The 19,157-nt window shown below is 46.4% G+C and overlaps 1 protein-coding gene across 1 annotated transcript in view; it reads right to left on the minus strand.

Annotated features, from left to right (window-relative positions):
- Positions 1-14,044: 14,044 nt before the first annotated feature.
- The window catches only part of NR2F1 (nuclear receptor subfamily 2 group F member 1), a 6,516-nt gene continuing 1,403 nt past the window's right edge, over positions 14,045-19,157 (minus strand). The window contains exons 3-4 of the mRNA XM_007942558.1: positions 18,118-18,122; positions 14,045-14,325 (exon numbers count right to left, since the gene is read on the minus strand). Of these exons, the coding sequence (XP_007940749.1) occupies positions 14,045-14,325; positions 18,118-18,122 (286 nt within the window). The remainder of the gene's footprint in view (positions 14,326-18,117; positions 18,123-19,157) is intronic.

Below are 19,157 nucleotides of genomic sequence, written 5' to 3' on the forward strand. Positions count from 1 at the left end.
GGCCACCTCAAACACACTTAACTTCTGAGGTGAGACAGACCCTTTCTGCCGCCAGCTAAGGCTAAAGGACAGCTCCTTACAGGGCTGCTTACTGTCTTTAATTAGAACAGGCGTACTCTCCATATCCCCCTCCCAAACCGGCCCTGTGTCTCAATAGTTCTGCACCTTCCTCTCCAGATGGAGACAAAGAGCAGTGCCTGAAAGGCTCACCTTGGGCTGAAATGACTCCCAGGGCTTCCGCGCAGAGGAAAGTGCATCGCTGGGAAAATCTAGCAGGATTTGAGAAGTCATTCTGAGTTTAGAGGCTGCCCAGAAGTTTCCTGACAGGCAATCTGAGCTATCTCCGGGTGGCATAAGACACAGCTTTACTTAACGAGCCACAAATGGTCATGGAAACCGAATGCTGCCTTCTAAATAGAAATACTATAACTTTATTCTTCTTCAGGCAATGGAGTCTTTGATATTTCCTTGGGCTGAAGAAAAGTCAATGGTAGCTAGGATGCTGCCAAATACCCCTGTTAGTTTGTAGCTTGAGGGGAAAACAGCACTTTTTCCATTTTTTAAAGTTTGAATGGTGTTACCTAATTATATGAATATCCTTTGGAACTGGGCTAACAATACAACTCTAATACAAAGCTTCTGGGGTTGTGATATGAAGAAAGAATAATCTGCTGGTTTCTATACAGGCGAGCATCCCATATTTTTCTTTTAAACCAGTCAATCTGAATTCAAAAGACCAAGAGAGTTCATCTCAATAATATGTTTGCTTTCTAAAGAACTTCTGTTGAGGGTTTCTGGAATTTCATTTTAACACTGGGGGGGGGGCGGGGAGCGGAATCCAGTGTACGTACATGCTAGCCTTAAACTACTCCTAATTTTCTGCTATTGAATATTGCCTCTGTAATAATTCACTGATTCACATTGTTCTTAGGATACAGAGCTAGAGCTTGGGTTTGCTATTGTTCAGTCTCCCACCCCCAGCCCCACACACAATTTTTCCCAGTGAAGTGGGAATTTTAAAAACATACAGCTTAGTAAATGAAATATTAAAAACATTTCAGTTGCATTTTAAATGCTACTCCAAACTTAGGCAAGCTTTTCAATGAAAACAAACACAATAAATATTAAATAACAGTTCTCTTTATTTTTTGACTATGTTATTATTTACTGCACAGAAACAACCACATCGAGAATAAAGGAAGCTTTAGACAATAATATACCCAAAATGCATTAAAATATCTCCACAGGTTAAAGTATATATATATATATATATATATATATATATATATATAATCTCACAAAAATCACAACCCACCCAACAAACCTAAGCCAACAAAGAGAGGACTTCAGTGCTTAACCGACAACTTAGAAAATATCTAAAACGTTTTTTATGAAATCTCTGTGTCCCCTTCTGCCTAAAAACATGTATAAAGATCTGAGGAAAAACAGTAGATTCAATTCACGCTGCCCCTTCTTCCCCTTGTTCTCACTGAAGTTCAGAGAAGTCCCAGGCCAGTCTTGCCTAGGTTCACAATAAAAATTTAACTTTTTTTTTTTTTTTTTTGGTGTCTTGTTAAATAGCACATTTCTCCCATCAAGATCTTCTTAAACATGGAAACTTCTCCTAGACAGGGTACCCAGCTGTTTAATTTAACATTGATTTATTGCTTTTAAAAGTAAATTTACACACATGCCAACAGTGCTCCGTTTTGTTCCCCCAGACTCTGAGATTTATTTTCTACTTAGCGCTTGTCTGACAAAACAATGTCCTTTAACTTTATTACACATCGATGAGGAAATCTGTCTTATTTTTCTTCGGATTTATTGCTATGTTCCTTGTGAGGACTTTTGTGATCCAGAAAGAGTGAGGTCCAAAAATAAGCAGAAAATTAAACAGAATTGATCACAAAATACAAATTCAAAACCTCAGAATATGGCCCAGCATACACCAACTTTCTGGGGGACTCGAGAAGAAAGATGAGGCTCCCCTACTGAGCACAGTTACTCAGGAAGAAAAGAAAAATACTTTAATGAATAGGTAGCATTTGAAGATGGAGGGAGCTGCACTATGAGTAGTCAAATCTAGGTTCTGTAGGACCTCCAAGTTCTTAGCTAAAATGTAGTTGGCAATAAAGGACTGGAAGGCACATCCCTATGACTTCCTACCCCATAGCTCCCTTACCTCTGTGCAGAACTCCCAATTATCACAGGTTCGTGATGACAGAGCCCAAGGGAATTAAGATGGACTTTGAAGCAGCTTTTACGGTACACTTCATCTAAATTTGGGTTTTCTTTAGTTCTCATTAAAAGGGCCACTTTCTTCTTTTCATTGATATACTACTGTCTTTGTGTCCTTCATTTCACACTCTTAAAAAAAAGTTCTCTCATCAGATCAAGTGCAAAAAGGAGGGGACGACATAATAACCGTCATAATCATGATAACAACAAACAAACAAATTATTCTGTGGGTTTAAATCTTTTCTTTTTTTTAAGGTTTTCTTCTCTATAAGACCTGGTCATTCAATTAAAAAAAAAAAAAAAAAAGCGAAGGTTGAGACTGCGATAACAAAAGTGTTTCTAAGGTTAAATGATTGATGCAGATGATAGATGCAGGCAAGCTTTAAAAATCTGTGTGTGTCATAAACTTTCCTCTCTCAATCTGATTTCTCACAGAGACATCTAATAATCACGTTAGAGATGTTCAAATGAGGATACTATCTCTTTTCTGGTAAGAAGTAAAGATGTGACAAGTTATGTTACTGGAGTGAGTGTGACCTGTGCAAGATAGTGCCTTTCTTCCCCAAAATAAATATACTACCCTTAACTAAAGACCCCTGTCTGAAAGCTTGACTCCCCAGCTGGTCAGAGATTCCATAAAAATCCTAATTCAAGCTGGTTAATGTTTCAATAATTTTTACCAACCCAAGAAGATTTTTAAAAGTTAATGGATCATTCTTTCTCCTGAAAGCATACCAGAACACGTTTGCATATGCACTTTCAATAGTTTAGTCTAAAAAAAGAGAGAGAGAGAGAGAGAGAGAGAGGAAGAAGAAAGATCCCTGTCTTTAAAAGGGGGGGAGGGGAGCAACACTGAAAATTCTTGAAAATTCTCCTATTCATATTAGGAGCTTTCTTTTTTTTATTTATTTTTTTAAATTCTTTTCTGTTTGCCCTTTGAAAAGGGGTCCTGTCATTCAGAAAGGAGCTGTTTCTTCAACCTCCTCCCCATCCACAAGCCGGCCCCCCTCAGCCTGGCAGCCCGGCCCCGGCCCACCCCTCGGCCCTCCTCGAACAGTGTCTTCCAAGTGGTTTTTCAAGTAATAGCTGGAGAGATGAGAGGTGCGGCTTCTCCAACGCGGGACCAGAAAGTACTTCTCGCAGCCTCGCAGAACGCGGCCCGGCGCGACCCGCGCGAGGCCTGCCAGTTCTTTTTATGTTTGAAAGCCACACGGCATCCCGGGCTGGCCCGCCCCTCCCTGCTGCGGAACCGCGACGCCGCGGCTCTGGCCCGTCACATGGCCGCGCCCCGCGCCCCGCGGAGCCCTTTGTTAAGCCCCTCGGTCCCCACGCGTGGCCGCAGGGGCCGGGGCGGTGACCGCCGAATGGATGTGCCAAGATGACAACAGGATTGCCGGCTTTCCCTCCGCTAAAGTGTAGCCCAAAGCACCTTGGGGCATAGACGCCCAAAGCATTTGGCAAATGAAGATTCCTAGCTTTCTGGGAGAAACGGACCTGGGGCATCTCCAATGTTTCAAACCAGAGACACAAAGCGGGCCAAAGGGCCCAGTGGAGGGCGCGCCTCCGCCGGGTGTAACCATTGGGCTGACTTCTCTCCGCCTTTATATTCCGCCTCATCAGTTCTTAGTAGTCTTTTTTTTTTTTTTTTTTCCCTCTTCTCTTACGCTCTGCCACGCTTGGAGGCTCAGTGGGTGGGAGTGTGTGTGTGTGTGCGCGCGTGCGTATGTGTGTGTATGTGCGCGCGCGCACACACATACACACACAGTAAGGTGGAAATTTCATAAGAATGTGTCCTACACTTTATAAACTTGCCAGGGTGTGGGGAGGATGTTCTAGAGTAAAAGCTCTGGTGGGAGAGTTTAAGCGACTTATTTGGGAGGAAATAGGGGGTCAGATTTGGTCTAAGTGGAACATCTGCAAAACATTCAAGCAGCTTATTCAACAAAGAATCTAGCCATTTATTGTAGAAATAATAAAAAGCCACTAATGATTATGGTTCCCACCTCTTCCCCCAAAAGGCCAAATCCTAATGAAATAATTCAAAGGTAGGCCTCATTTCCTAATAGTGGAATTAAACAACAACAAAAAAGAGCCCAACTAAACTTTCAGCTCTGCCTTCTTAAGAGCCTGGGAACCTTGCTGAGAAATTAGGTAAATAAAAGGCGAGTTGGAATTTCTGTTGAGCTGAGGCTGTAGTGCCCGACCTGCACGCAGTGCTGCCTTGATATGCAATTAAATTACAGTAAATTCCTCTTTAAATAATAAAATTTGGAAGACTCTTCAGTATTCGAAGATGTCTGAGGTTAAGTAGCTTTTAAAATGTCAGTTTTTAAATGGCTCGTGCAATGAATAGCTACCTTTAAATCCTAAAACCATTATAAATATGCTATACATCTGGGTGCCAGTTTATCTCTCCATATTTCTTTTTAAAATGAGGAAAGCATTCATAAAAAGCTACTTGGCACACTTTATTTTAGGAAAGCAGATGTTAATTTTTTCACGTATCATTTTATGACCAAGTACATGTGTAACATTGGAAGGCATCCAGAACGCCTCTATTATTTGCTAAATGACTGTTAGTTGAGGCATATTATTCTCAGCATAACTATGGTATAGGTTATATCAATAAAGTAAACATCTGTGGTTTTTTGTCTTTTTTCTTTTTTAACCAGGGGAGGGGAGGATAAAGAGTTTCTATAAAGAAGCAAAAGGAGTTTGATGGGAAGAGCACACCTGCGTCGTGGCAAATAGGATATTTAAATTGTTCGGTGCAAAACAAAGTCCTCAGTCGGACACTCGGGGATATTTACATGGCAGGAGAAAAAGTTGAAAGTCTTTCCCAGCGTGCCAAATGCGATTCTCCCTGTGGCCTTCTGCGTAGCAAGATAACAGGTACTGAGCGCTCCTGGAAGCGTTGGGCCTTCCCTCGCCGCACCCACCTCCCCGCAAGCCAGCTCCGGGCCCAGCCCGCGTCTAGCCAGGCGCTCAGGCTCTAGGAATTCCCAGGCACCGCGGAAATTTCAGCGGGTTTCCCAGCCTAGAAATATGCGCAGGAAGCGTCCTCATTTGCCCTGCGTCGCTCGAGGACGCCGGCGCCCAAGATAAGCCAGTGGCGTGATAATTAATGGAATACAATATTTATGGTGCAATGTATTGACTCTGAGGCTAGCGCGCCGTGTAGACAGTCGGTGGGGGTCTGACAAACAGGGGGTGAGTGAACAAACATAATGACCGAAGTACTTATGTCTCTCCGGTTTACTCACTTAAATCCGAGGTATGTAACATCATGATAAATATTAATATCCACCTAGATGGCCCCACAGCACTGGCGCTCTCCTAAGCTCTCCCTTCCTGAGCGCTGCCTTTATAAAAAGGCCAGAGAGGAGGTTTTTAACATAAAATGCTGCAAATATGAAAAATAGGTCACCAATAAAATTGGTCTCAGCATGGAGCGTAATTGCAACAAAGTGCCGCCGAGTAAAATCGAGGAGCTAGCTGGCTGAGGCGGCACAGTCGCGAACCATCTGGTGTGTATTAAAAGTGGTGCTGTAAATATTGCTGAGAGCTAATGCATTATCGGCTTCTATAAGTGCACAGGGCCTGTAAGCTTTCCATATGTTAGAATATGTAGATCGGGTGAGAGTAGAGCAAGGTGCCCTATCAATCACGGGCTGCTAAAGCCACGTTTTACCCACTCTTTGTGGACTTTTGGCCAAAAAAAAAAAAAAAAAAAAAAAGTGTAGGATACTAATTTTCCTTCTTTCTCCTCTTCCCTCTTTCCTCAATTCGCTCTTTCTCTTTTTCACTAGCTCTTTCTCCCAGCTCCCTTCTTCCATCTCCTCCTCCTCTCTCCCTTTTCTCCAAAGGGGATAGGGCAGGCGTTGCTGACGTCACTTCACATCAGTAAAAGAGTAACTGTTTCAGAGAGAGGGAGAAAAATTTCATCTGTTTTCCATCAGTGCTAAAGTTTTGCCTCTTTAATAGAAATGAGTTGCCCAGTCGGAGTACTCCTTCTGTTTTGAAGCTTCTAACCCACCCCCCATGGGGCAGGGTTGGAAAGGTTGGAAGGTGTTCTTCAATCTGTGGGCTGAATCATCCTATGAGTGGTTCCAAAGCCAGAATCAGCTCAAATAGATGAAACTAATTAAAATAAGGTGCAAAGAAGACATCTTCTAGAGAAGATATCACATCCACACCTCCTAGGCAACTTTTGCCAAGGAGGGTGGAGGGGTTCCTGGCTCCCTGACACTTCTGCCTTGAGTTCTGCAACTTCTTCCTTTCTCTCCCATCCTCCTTCCACAATTCCACCCCCCATGTTCTGAAACCACCACACACAGCACAACTAATAATTTTCCTGCTGTCACATTACTTTTCTGGGGAAAACAGCTATAGTCCTCCTTTTCCTGATGATACCCCACATTTAAGAGTTTACTATAATTACCCCCTCATCTCCTCTGCACCCCCTCCATATTTCAGCTACAAGCTTTTACTCAAATCCAGTGTTAGAAAAGTTCCCTACATTGTCTCACAGAGATCATTTTCTCTCTCCTAAAGTTGGCCTGGTCTCTTTCATTCTTCCTATTCCATGTCATCCTCCCCTTCTCCTTTCTTTTCTCCCCACTTCCCCATCCTGTGCACACATAGTACAAACCTCCAGCACTTGCAGTGTGGATAAACCTGCTGGTCATGACAACCCAAGTTCAATCAGCAAATAAATAAAACTCTTACTTTTTTTTTGGCTGCCGGCTGCATTCCCCCTCTGGCCGCTGCCTCCTTTAATTATAGGAGCTATATTTCTTCCCTGGGAGACTTTCGAGGGGATTTTTAGTTGGAAACTCGTTTCTGCTGAGTTATTTTGGAGCCAGGACCAGTGAGTGAGTGGCCCGTACCCAGAGGCTTTGAGTGAAGTGCAGATTGAGACATATCGAGTTCCCTCTAAAAGGATCATTTCATGTGGGAGGTTGGACACAAAGTTTGCACTCGTGACTGGCATTCCAGTGAGAGACATGCATATTTTAAAACAACAAAGCAAGCTGGAATGAAGGCTTAGGGGAGGGGGAAAAGCTTGGAAAGAAGTTACTAAGTGACAAACATCTGTCAACATGGGATAATTTGTAGACTCAGATGTAAAACTATCTGCCTAGTTTGATGGAGTTCAAGGAGCAGGATCTAGGAGTGCAAAGTGGATACATATTTATCCCTGTGAGATATGGTTAAAAGACACTTCCCCCTTAAAAATAGGTGTAATGTGATGAAAACTTCATGAACAAGTATAATTGTAAATATTTCTTGGAAGAGTGGTGGCCTCTGGATTGCATCTTTCTGATAGTTAATGAAAAAATATGTCCAATTTCGTTTTGAGAGATGTATTTATTTATTTATTTATTTAAAAAAGCAGTAAATAATCAGGACATTTATTTTAGAAAACAAAATGAGGTGCATCTCATCACAAAACCGAGCAGAAAAGAAAGAAAAACAAAAAGCTCAACCAACCCCTAGTTGCTATGCTCTAGAAATCTTTAACTGAAAGTACCAGCTTTATATGTGTATATAAGCCAAACACATAAACATCCACCTCTGCACATCAACAAGGAAAAATGGCAAAATATTTTCAGAGGATTTCCTCTTAGAGTTGCAACAAGCATATTACACTTGGAGTGAAAAAGCAAAAAAGTTCCCTCTCTAGGAGGGAAGTTTTTAAAAGCAAAGTGAAAGATCAGGCAAGATCCTGGTACATCTTTTTTTATACCCTGAATCTACAACAACCGCATGGAAGTTCAGGCTCCAGCTTCCACCGAGAAATCTTTTTCTCCTCCAGATCTGAAGACAAAAGGAGAGGAGGCCTGGTGGTGAGCGGGATATCTCTGTTAGTTGTCAGCGCAGGTCCATGGGTTAGGAATGCTAATGAGCCTCTTGGCCAGCTGAAGACTTGGTTCTCTCTCTCTCGCACACCCTGACGCTCACACACACTCTGGCTCTTAAGAGCTGGCTGACAAACACACAGACAGAGCTTCGTGCACGACTCCCGTCTCTCTTATTTTCCTCTGAGTCCAGAGATCGATCGCTGACCCCACCGTTGGGCCAACGCTTTATTTATCTGGCTGCGCAATGATATTATCAGCCTTAAACGTTATATACAGCAAATGTCTTCCTAAATCAACACAATAGGATAGCTTGCAGAGACCAGCCTAGTCTGTCTTAAAGAAATCCCTCGCTATCTCTCTCTCTATATCTCTCTCTCTCTCTCTCTCTCTCTTCCTCCTCTCCCTCCCCCCCATACACCCCTGATCCTTCTTTACAACTGGAGGTATTTTAGACACCGGACTTTGGGATTTGATCGCTTGCTTTCAGCTGGGTTGGAGGAGGCCTTTGCAGACAAGGAGATGGATAGACACCATTATCCAGCCATCACTGAGATCCCCATCAGGGGTTCCCTTGTCAGCCGGATCCAACTGCCTAGACCCACTCTATTCACAAGATCCGGATTTCTCAAAATTGGGGTAGAGGGGAAGAGGAGGGGTGGAGAACTGAGTGTGCAACCTTGCACCGTGTTAATTGTTTTCTTTCCTCTCAATTACATTCATAAACCTATTTTCTGCATTGCATGTTATTTCTTTGTGCTTCAAAATTGAAACCACGTGCAGCCTTCTCCCCTCCGCACACACAATAAATGCTCTGCCCCCTCCCCCAACCCATCACACAACTATTTACATCTTGGTTACTCACTCCACGCTCTGGCCCCCGGTGAAGAAACTGGCCCCATGGGACTAGGTGAAGTTTTGTGACAGCATCTCTCAAGTCCGTATCTCCGTATCTCGGGTCCCCATCTAGGAAAGAAGCCCCAGGACTCGCCTAAAGAGTCTCTCCTCACCCCACCCCACCCTGCACAGGTGGTTGCAGCTTACACCGGGAGAGCTAGCAGCGGGCCATCCAGGAAGAAAGGCAGCTCCACATTGTCCCACCAGGTCCCACATGCCGACGTCCCACACCCTGACTCGCCTGCCAGCCGGAGTCAGTAGTGACCCACGGGCGCGCCTCTGCTACCCTCTGGTCCACGACCCCAAGATGCAGCTTGTCCTGCGCAGGGGGCAGCCGCTCCCTGGGGAGAATTCCATCCCCCCCCCCAGGTCCTCCCAGGCAAAGAAGTCCCACCATAAATAAATAAACTCCAAAGGGGGAGGGGGAGCTGGAAAATGGATTCGCTGACAAGGAGAGATAATAAATGAGAGGCGCTTTCAGATAGGTATCTCAGACGTGAAATTGCGCCCAGCTGGTTGTGTAAGCAAACAAATAGTTTCATGTTAGGAACTCTCAACTTGTGGCTTGATGAATAGAACACGACAGAGGTAAATGGGTCTTTAACTCATTTAGGAATACAACTCTTTGGCTCTCCAAGTAAAAGGCCCAATGACTCTATGGATCCTGAGCAGGCCATTTAACAAGAGTTTTATTAGTTCCCACTTGTGTACCCCTTCACCACCTCCCCATGCTCCTCAAGGTCTCCCGGTTGCAGACATTCAGGTGATTTGTTCTGAGGGATAGTGCAGCTTAGGAGAGGCGAATCTGCCACTTTGAGGGATATAAAGAGTACCTACCAGTGGAAGAAGAGGAGAAAGAGGATTTTTTAAGTAAACTTTGCACGTTCTAAGAGGAAGACTGGAGATGGTGTGGGATCGAGGGTATACAGAGCACCAGAATCCGTAGATAAAAAGCTGGGCGGTGGGGCCTCCGGGAACACACCAAGACTGTGCCTCTGAGAAGGCCAGGGGGGGTGAGCCTGGATCAACACGAGAGGCGGAGCCCTCAAAGTCCTAGGTTGTCTTGGTGGTCTGAAGGGATTCTATCCCCCATCCCCCGGGCCTGGTTCCAGGTTGGGGTGTGTGCATGAGGGGCAAAGGTCACATTTTTCTTCCTTTGTGCGAGGCCTTGTCCCCCAACCTCCCCGCCCACGCGTCGGATAAGGCTCAGCCCCATCCCGCCAAGCAATTCTCCGAGGAGAGGACGTCCTTCCGGAGATGTTATTTCTGATGTTTTCAGCAAAGCTTCTGTCTAAAGTTGTTTAGCAGACTTCAAAGTCCCTAAAGTTCACAGTCGCCCAGCAAGTGTTTGGGTTAACGTTTGACTTTCTTGTGTCACAGGTCATTTTGAAAGGGAAGTCACCTTGTGCGGGCTGCTCTCCAACTGTTAAAATGTATATCCTCCGGCTTTAGGGATCCCGTCGGTTCTACCACGCCCAGTCAGCCCAGCCCTTCCCTCTGGACTCATTAGAGCAAGAACAGCCGACAGGCGAGTGAGGCTGCGCGCCCTAAGCGATTGTCTGGACTACACCTGTCCGCGGCCTCGCACCAGGTTCCACGGCTCCCCCTGGCGCCCGGCACGAAGGCAGGCGCCCTGTTCAGGGGCCTCCAGGCCCTCTCCTAGGCACCAATGGCTCCCACTTGCTCCACCTCATCGCCTGCCCACGTCTGGGCCCAGGCGTCTTTCAGGGTCTGCGGAGACACAGGAGCTCTAGAACTTCGAGCTCGGGCCACCAGGCACTACTGGACCTGCCACTACGCCCTACTCGGCCCTCACCCATCCCCCTCGGATGTGGCCACGGTCAGCCAGGCCCGGGGAGCCTTTAGGTGACTAGAGCAGGGAGGATGTTTCCCGGTTGTTGGAAGGCACAATCTGCTACTTGGATTCGGCAGTCTCGCCTCCTAAACATTCCCTTGGCTCTAGCGGATCCACGGATCTCGACTGCGGGCAGGGAGAGCCAACAGCCTCCTGGAGAGCTCAGCTTGTCCTGCCCAGTGGGGGCGCCACGTGGGCCTGCGGCCCCTAGTAGGCCCTGTTTCTCTGGACCCAGAGAGACCTCTGATTGGAGAAAGATGACTTTTTCTGTGCGTGTAACGCAGGTGGCACACTCTGCAGCCACCGGGGAGATAGCAGAGGGGAGAAATCCACTGCCCATGCCCCAGATCAGCCAGTTGAGCACTGGAAGCTAAGCATCCCTTGCTAATCCTGTCCCTCAGCCCTAGGGCCTCTTGGTTCCTAGGCCGAGCCCCCAGGGATTCTCTGAGGCCATAGATAGTAAGGCCCGCTCTTTCTCCCAAGCTGTGCAAGGCCTGCTCCTCAGATGGGCCGAGGTTCAAAAAGGGCTCGGAATTCCCCGGGCCAGGAGCCACTGTCCAGAACCTTCCGGCAAGAGTCAGGTTGCCACGACACCTCCTGGCCTCCTTCGCTCTTGGGCTAGTCTCTGCACTGAGCGCCCTGTTCTTGGGTCTCCATATTGAAATTAATTGAAAAATACGTTTCCGACCTATGAAAATGTTAGCTGTTTTCATCAGAGGGATCACACTGTAATGAATATATTTACATCTCATTGCAAGAAAGGCAGGGAAGATCGGTGAGCGCTTCCAGGCGGCTCGGCTGTCCCTCCGCCCCGCATCTCCGCTGCCGTCCTCCCTACCCCAGTCCCCTCACTCTGAGATCGGGCGACCAAGAGAGCTCCCCGAGACTTCCTGGGAGAAGGCCAGGCGCTAAATATGAGCTCTCCCCCCTCCTCACCTTTGATGGCCTAACTTACAGGAAAGTCAGCCTAGGCTCAAAGATACTGCCACTGGGCTTGTTCGGAGGATTTGGCCGGAAGTGGGGTGCGGGTGTGTGTGTGTGTGTGTGTGTGTGACTCGGTGGGACAAGCTGGACGGCTGGAGGGGCCGGCGGGTCGAGGAGCTCAGTACTCCATACTCCCTCTGCTCAGCTGCCCTAGGGCTCAGACTGGCCCCTGTCGGAGCCAAGAAAGGATAGTGGACTAGCAGGGGCTTCTCCAAGAGCGCGGCCCTGCCCATTCTGAGCTGCACCCAGAATATGAAAAACCTCAAGCGAGTTGGGGTGTAAGAGCTTGTTAATGCATTTTTTTTTAAGGGGAATCATAAAAACCTGGAGACTTGTAGACAGCAAATTGAAAGCAAAACATTACTAGTGACTTCTGAAAGTGAAGCTCTTACCTCATCCAGGCCTGGTAGGGTTGGGGAGGAGGCGAGGTAAGAGGTGTTATTTCAAAAGATCTGGCTTTATTAATACACTAAGAAAGAGCTCCCTTGGCAGTATGTGTTCTCAAAGCTCCGCTCAGATCCTATAAAACATTCATGCTCCGAAAGCTGTTACTGAGCTGCCCCCCACACGCACACCCAACAGGAGTCCTCAAGGGTAGGCTTCTGCCTTCAAAGGGCCACTAGGGCCCAAATCTCGCTTCTGGGAAGAACCGTATCCAGTCCAGCTCCTCACCTCCCAGGTTCAAGGTCTACACCCCTAAGTGCCCCGGGGGGGGGTGTCTTCCATTCACTCACCAGAGTTCTAGTGCCCTCCAGGGAATCCCTGTCACAGAACCTGAAGGTTAAGGGCAAACCACAGCCAACTCTTCAGCAGACCATAAGGGGGAGCAAAGCTAGGGCTCAAAGCGCGAGGCTCCAACTCTCTTCCAGAGCTGGGAGATGCAGAACCCTCCAACCGCAGACGTCTAAAGGCGCACAACGCAAAGGCCTGAGAGATCCTTCCGCGCCCCCATGCCTGCCTCTAAGTGCCTCTCCCCAACCTCGATCAAAGGGCGAGTTACCACCGGCAGCCAGGCCACAGCCTTGGTGCTGCCGCCTAGTCACTGAAAAAGGCGGTGCCTCCTGTGCTTGGTGTGTGGAAACTCAGCCCCCCGCGTGCGACCTGATATGCCCCAACCCCGGGCCCAGCTGCGCTCAGGGACGCCTACGGTCCACAAGGTCGCGAGAGCTGCTGCCCGTTGCCCTGGCTCCCCGGCCTCTCCGCTGACCCCAACCCATGCAGATCCCGGCTTGATTTTAGGAAATGAATCCCAGACAGCTTGGCTGTGGACCTTAAAAATCATCTCAGCCCTCCCCTCCCCTGAAAAAAATTCATTTCTAATGGTAATTAATGTGGAAATTAATTGAGGGGTTCTCTTGCACTGATGACATCTGTCAAGCAACCAGACACGTGGATTTTGCTAAATTCTTTTATTTTTGTTTAAATTTTCACTTCAATTTTAATTCTTGAAGAACAGCCTCGACAACATATATCGCACTCATTATAAGAAGCAAAAGGTTATATCAAAAATTATTAGTATAGAATCACAGGAAATCTGGTTTGGAACCAGAAAAAAATACAAAACAGATATAGATACATAGACACAGGACAAATTTTTTTATAATTATTTGGAAAATGTTATTTTCCCCTAATTCTTGTTTCTTTTTTTTTTTTTTTTGTTATGCGCATACGATGTTTAAGTTTTACAAAAAAATGAAAATAAAGGCTAATATTTTACAAAATGAATAACAATGTTTGGGGTGGGGTGTGTGTGTGTGTGTGTTTCTACATAGGATTCAGTCCACTTCCATGTGTGTAGTTTTTCTGTACAGAATATATCCACATCCGTCCACAATAAATCCTGGAAGGTCCATTTAGTTTCCTTCGGTTTTATTAAAATTTTCATGGTCCTCTTTTCCAATTATTTTTTCTCTTTTTCTCACCAGACATAAAATCCTTTTTCTTTCCTTTCCAACGTGTTCACAAATCTGATCCTAAACGAGTCTCTTTTTCTCCTGGTTTGCACCTCGGGTTGCATTTCTGCAGGGTAGGCTGCTCCTGTCCCGGCCCTCTTCCCCCCCTCCCCCCACCCTGACTGCCAGGCCTGCCCGGCCCTGGCACCCTCGCACCCTTGTCAGTCTACCGGGCGTCCCGGCGGCTTTGGAGTCTTTGGCCCGGGCTGGTCCTCTGAGTCTCTAGGGGCCGGGGGCAGGTGGAAAGCGCCCGAGGTCTAGGAGCACTGGATGGACATGTAAGGCCAGTTGAAGCTGCTCCCAGACAGTAACATATCGCGGATGAGAGTTTCGATGGGGGTTTTACCTACCAAACGGACGAAGAAGAGCTGCTCAATGACGGAAGAGGAGACCGTGCGCAGAGAGGGCAGTCGCAGAAGCAGTTTACCGAAGCGGCTCGGCTGGTTGGGGTACTGGCTTCTCACGTACTCCTCCAGGGCGCACTGCGACTTCTCCTGCAGACTCTCGATGTGGGCGGCATCCGACAGGCCACAGGCGTCTGTCCGAGCAGCCAAACGAAGGAGAGATGGGGGAGGCGGCACACGGTTAGATCGGCGAGCTCACTCAGCAGAGGCCAAACAAGCCACCAAATAAATAAATAAGAAAGAAAGAAAAGGAAAAAAATATTTCCCTCTAACCCTCCCCAATCCCTCCTTCACCATTCTCTGCCCCCAGCCCCTCACATAAATAAAAATAAATCAAACCCTCACCAAGCCTAGGGGAGCTGGAGAGAGAAGCATACACATGCAAAGGCAGCAAGCTCTCTAGCCCTTTGTTTTTCCTCTTTCACCTTTGGATTAAATAATGTACGATGCTGGATCCATGTTTGCTTTGCGTATCAACCTGTCCTCAGCCTGCAGGGGAGCATCCTTCCGGCTGTGCTCATTAAAGGGAGGACTTTGGCCCCCTTTGCCCCTGATTTCCGGGTGTTCAGGAGCCCTAAAGAAACATGCAGCCTGGAGGCAACTAAAGGCTTCTTGGAGTCCCCTCTCAAGTCCAAATCACTCCAACTGGAAACCTTAAGGAGAACTTAGATTGTGTAGTGAACAAAATACATGGGAGGGGGCGGGTAAGGAATCCTGGGCTGGTAGTGCCTGGAATCAGATCAAGCCCACGTTGAGCAATATAGGGTTTGAGATACACTATCTAGGCAAGCAAGGACTCTGTGGCAAATCCTCAGTGAGGGTGTACAGTTCTATCTGTGCCTCAGATCAAGTAATTGAAAATTGGTCACATCTCTGTAAGCTGTATAATAATCAGGAGGAATATGGCTCCGTGACTCCAGGCTGTGGAAAGGAGACATCTTCAGTGATCAGACACAAAGCTGGGCTAGAGGCAGCAGCTGCTGCTGCTTCAGAGCTAGGGGTTGGGGGAAGGTGAGGGATTATAGGCAGAGAACCTTTCTGTGGCAGGACCAAGGGGGAAAAAGGCACCTCCACACAAGAAAGGTATTTCAAAAACTCTATTTACGTCACATCAACCATGGCTCTTCATGGTCCTCAAAATATTTCAAGACAGCGCGTTATACTATATCAACTAACTAGAGACAGGCAAATGAAGGGGAAGGTGGAGCCAGAGGAATGGAATGAAGACTTTCTCTCCTAGTTCAAACACCCATATTATTTCTTACATTAATAATAAATATTTTGAAAACAGGAAGATTACAGAGGGGCCCTTAGCCAGTCAGGAGGTTGACTAGAGATCAAAGGCAGAGTTTGCTAATATATAGATCTAGGGAGAAATTCATGCATGGTAATGTCCCCAAAAGGACATTGTATAATAGTGAGTGGGCAAGTGTGACCCTAAGACGATACAACAAATAATTCAAAGGGAAACCTGTGTGTACTGAGTTTCTGAGCTTTACATCTTTATATTTCAAGAACTGGGATTTACAAAGCATTCTAACACCTTCATCTACAAGGCAATGGCCCCAAGCAAAAATATAAATAAAACTACTGATAATTCAAGAACTTCTGAGGAAAGCCCCCTTTGACCCTAGATCCAGACTGCGTTCCTCTCAGATGTCTAATTACTCCAGCCAGCCACTGGGGTGCATTCACACTGGCCTGTTTGGGGAAGCCAGTGATGTTGTACAGCTAGCAGGAGCAGGACAGGAGCTCTTTGGCATTTCACTGCTTAGATAGGCCTCATCTCCGCCTGTGGTCCTGTTGTTAACCTGGCCCTGCTGAATGGCCACCATGCAGACCCATATTGACATATATCTTGCTTTACATGCATCATCTTTCCATTATGCCACAGGATCCCTTTCAGTTTCAGAGAATGCAGTACGAAAAGGACCCATAAGACTCATATGGCATCCCCTTCAGGTCAGTAAAGTATTTATCTCATATTTATGATTGGGGGTACCAGAGTGCAAGTTCACTTCCCCACTCCTAGCTAGGCCACTCCAAGGGAGGGAAGTCCAGGAAAGACAAAGTTGAGTTCTGTGTTGACTGCTTCCATGTTCTTTCCTCCTTTGGAAAAGGAATGCCTATAAACTAGCCCAGGTTGCCAGGTGTCAGGCAGCCAGCCCTGTGGCCTTCTTCTGTTAGGAGCTTGCTCTGGCCTGGCTTCCCACTCTAGACATTCGTGTATCCACTCCCACTGCAACACGATTCCCCCAACTTTGGAAGACAGTATGGGCTTTCAGATCAATTGAGTGGTTTATGCTGCAGAGATAGGTGAGCAGGGGGTGTACTGCACTACACACTTGTACTCCATGAGCTATACTCCAGATAAGAAAGAAGGTAGAATGTGCAAAATCTGTGTCCCACTTTTTATTATAAGGTAGTGTCAATGTGGGAACCTTCAATATTTCTTCTACTGTGGATGGAAAAGAAATTATGTAAATAAATAACCATTACTGCTCAGACCCTCCCGGCTTAGCCTTTGTAGTGTGGAGAATGTATTTCATGTTGTGCATTCAGAAGAGTTTAGTGTTCAGGAAATATAGATGTAATCAGCTGCCATAACTAGAAATCAAAGTTATTATTGCACTGAAAATGGATTTATTGTATTTATGTTAACTAGATGGCTCCTTTCAGAGAAGGTCTCATTTATTTCAAGGAATATTTAGGTGTATGAATTAATGATTTTTTTTAAAGTAAGTTCAGGTCATGACCTAGTTCTTGGATGCAGTCCAGAATATTAAGGATTAAACATACCATCCGGAGGCCAAATGTGAAAACCACCACGGGGGACCCCCGTGCCAGCTTCAAATACTTAGCTGGAGCAAACCACATTGGACAATATGTCTAAAACTGTCTTTTCCATCACTCAAAGTTTGCTTAAAAGTTGGATGACTTTGAGAAGGCTTCCCATGAATTCCCTTCTGGCTAGCAATCAAAACAAGTTTAGTCAAAAGTGGAAATGTGTTGTATGGAGAAGAGGGGTGAATTACTACTGACAGCTCTATTTCCATTTTCAGATATTCTGCTTGCAATTTTCCAACAAAATAATGTTATTGTTCACTTCTAGACACCCCTCGCACCCTGACGACTTGGTTCAAGCAAGTTCTTTGGGAAAACTTTTTTAAAAGGAACACTTTTCACAGGGATGTTTTAGAATGGAAAGTTGAAAGAAAAGCATTAATAATTCCACAATCTTCTCTGCAGCCTGCACAGCCCTTGCCTCTCTCTGGGAAAGGGCATGAGATCAGAAAAGTCAAGGGGGTTCAAAGAACCTGGGGGGGGGGGGCGAGGGAAAGGGAGGGGAGACCTTTCTCTAGAAGACTTCTGTCCAGCTCCAAGTCACATTTCTGCTTCAAGACTCCTCACTGGATGAGATTGAGAACCCCCAGCTTCCCTGACACTGGCCTGCTTCCTGATGAATTTGGCTAAAGAGCTGGGTAGTGGAGAGGGAGCCAGGCTCCAGCCTGCCAGAGCTAAAGCAGTCTGGTCGCTGCTTCCCAGCCTCTTTGTCACTTTTGAAAAACACGTTTCCATCAAGAAGACTTATTAAGATAAAATGCATTCAAACATCGAGGAGGCTATTCAATAAATCTTCCATTTGTTTTAAGGTTCGCACTTTATCCTCTTGCAAAGAATAACTCCCTCTCGCACTAGCAGACCTGCATTTGCACTGAAAGTAAAAGGGGGCAGTCCAAGTCCATGGCTCTGGCCACCCTGCATACAAATGAGATGCTCCTGTCTAAATAAATTATCTGCTGCTCAGATCGATATTAATACTACATTTGCTACATTACAATATTGTGCAAATTTAAGAGTCATTTTAATACAATGTAAATATGATTCTTCACGCATGAGAGCCAAGAAATATTGATAGATTATACCACTGCTTACTGCTCAGCAAGGCCTTGGAAAGGGGTTTTGCCATCTTTGCTCAAGAAAGGTTTTAATTTGGCCTTTGGAGGGCCTGCCTCTAGGATAGATTTATTAGGATGGTTTATTTGTTCACCGAACAGTGGAGTTAAAAACAATAGTGCCAATAATGGTGGTAAAACTGCAGCTAACACTACTCACAGTGGGCAGGGCCCAAGACCGAATCTGAGCAGCTCTGCTCCCCACCAGAGGCCTTTCTGGCTTTGTTTATATTTTCCCCCATTACCTGCTGTCCCTGGTGTTTATATGTTTCCTCCTTGCAGGTTACAATAATAATAGGCGGGCAGTGTTCTCAGAGGCTCAGACCAGAGCCCTTCAAAGGCAACGTTAATGCACTTTCCTGGAAGTTAATTTGAACCATCTATCATAAGAGAAATTGTTAACATGCATGTTACCACCGCCTACACTTAATTTGATATTTTTAAGGCAGTCTGTTAAATTTCCAATATTCAGATGTTTTACATAGCCATGAGATTTATCTCTAGGTCGGGAATCCTCCCATACTTGCGGGTCCTGCAGTACTGCTTTTGTTTTTTATCTTTCTTGTTTAGATCGAATCCGTTTTTTACGACCCTCAATAACCTCAGCAACTGCAAACATGAATGGTTTCCGATAAGGGAAAATCAGGCAGCAATAAAGCAGGATTATTTATGATTTATTTGTGCGTATCCTTCTCTTTCCACCTCTCTGTATCTCTGTGTGTTGGAAAACTCATCCAGGGAGCGTGCCACACAGAGGAGAAAGCCACATTCCCACGTTCTCTTGCTTCCCTCACCTCCCCCAGAAACGCCGAGCTCTGGCTCACGCACATGCACACCGCGCGCACACACCGCACACACGCGCAGCCAGACGGATTCACAGCACCGCCTCCCACTCGTACAGACACGCACCCGCCACCGCAGCGGCCCCGCGCCTGGGGCCAGGCCGCCGGGTCCCGCTACCCGCTGTCTGCGCCCGCACCGCCTCGGCTCCCGCACAGCCACGCTCCCAA

This window comes from Orycteropus afer, unplaced genomic scaffold (genome assembly GCF_000298275.1).
Source record: "Orycteropus afer afer isolate SDZICR_OR568_19922 unplaced genomic scaffold, OryAfe1.0 scaffold00093, whole genome shotgun sequence".
In the NCBI taxonomy this organism is placed as follows: Eukaryota; Metazoa; Chordata; class Mammalia; order Tubulidentata; family Orycteropodidae; genus Orycteropus; species Orycteropus afer.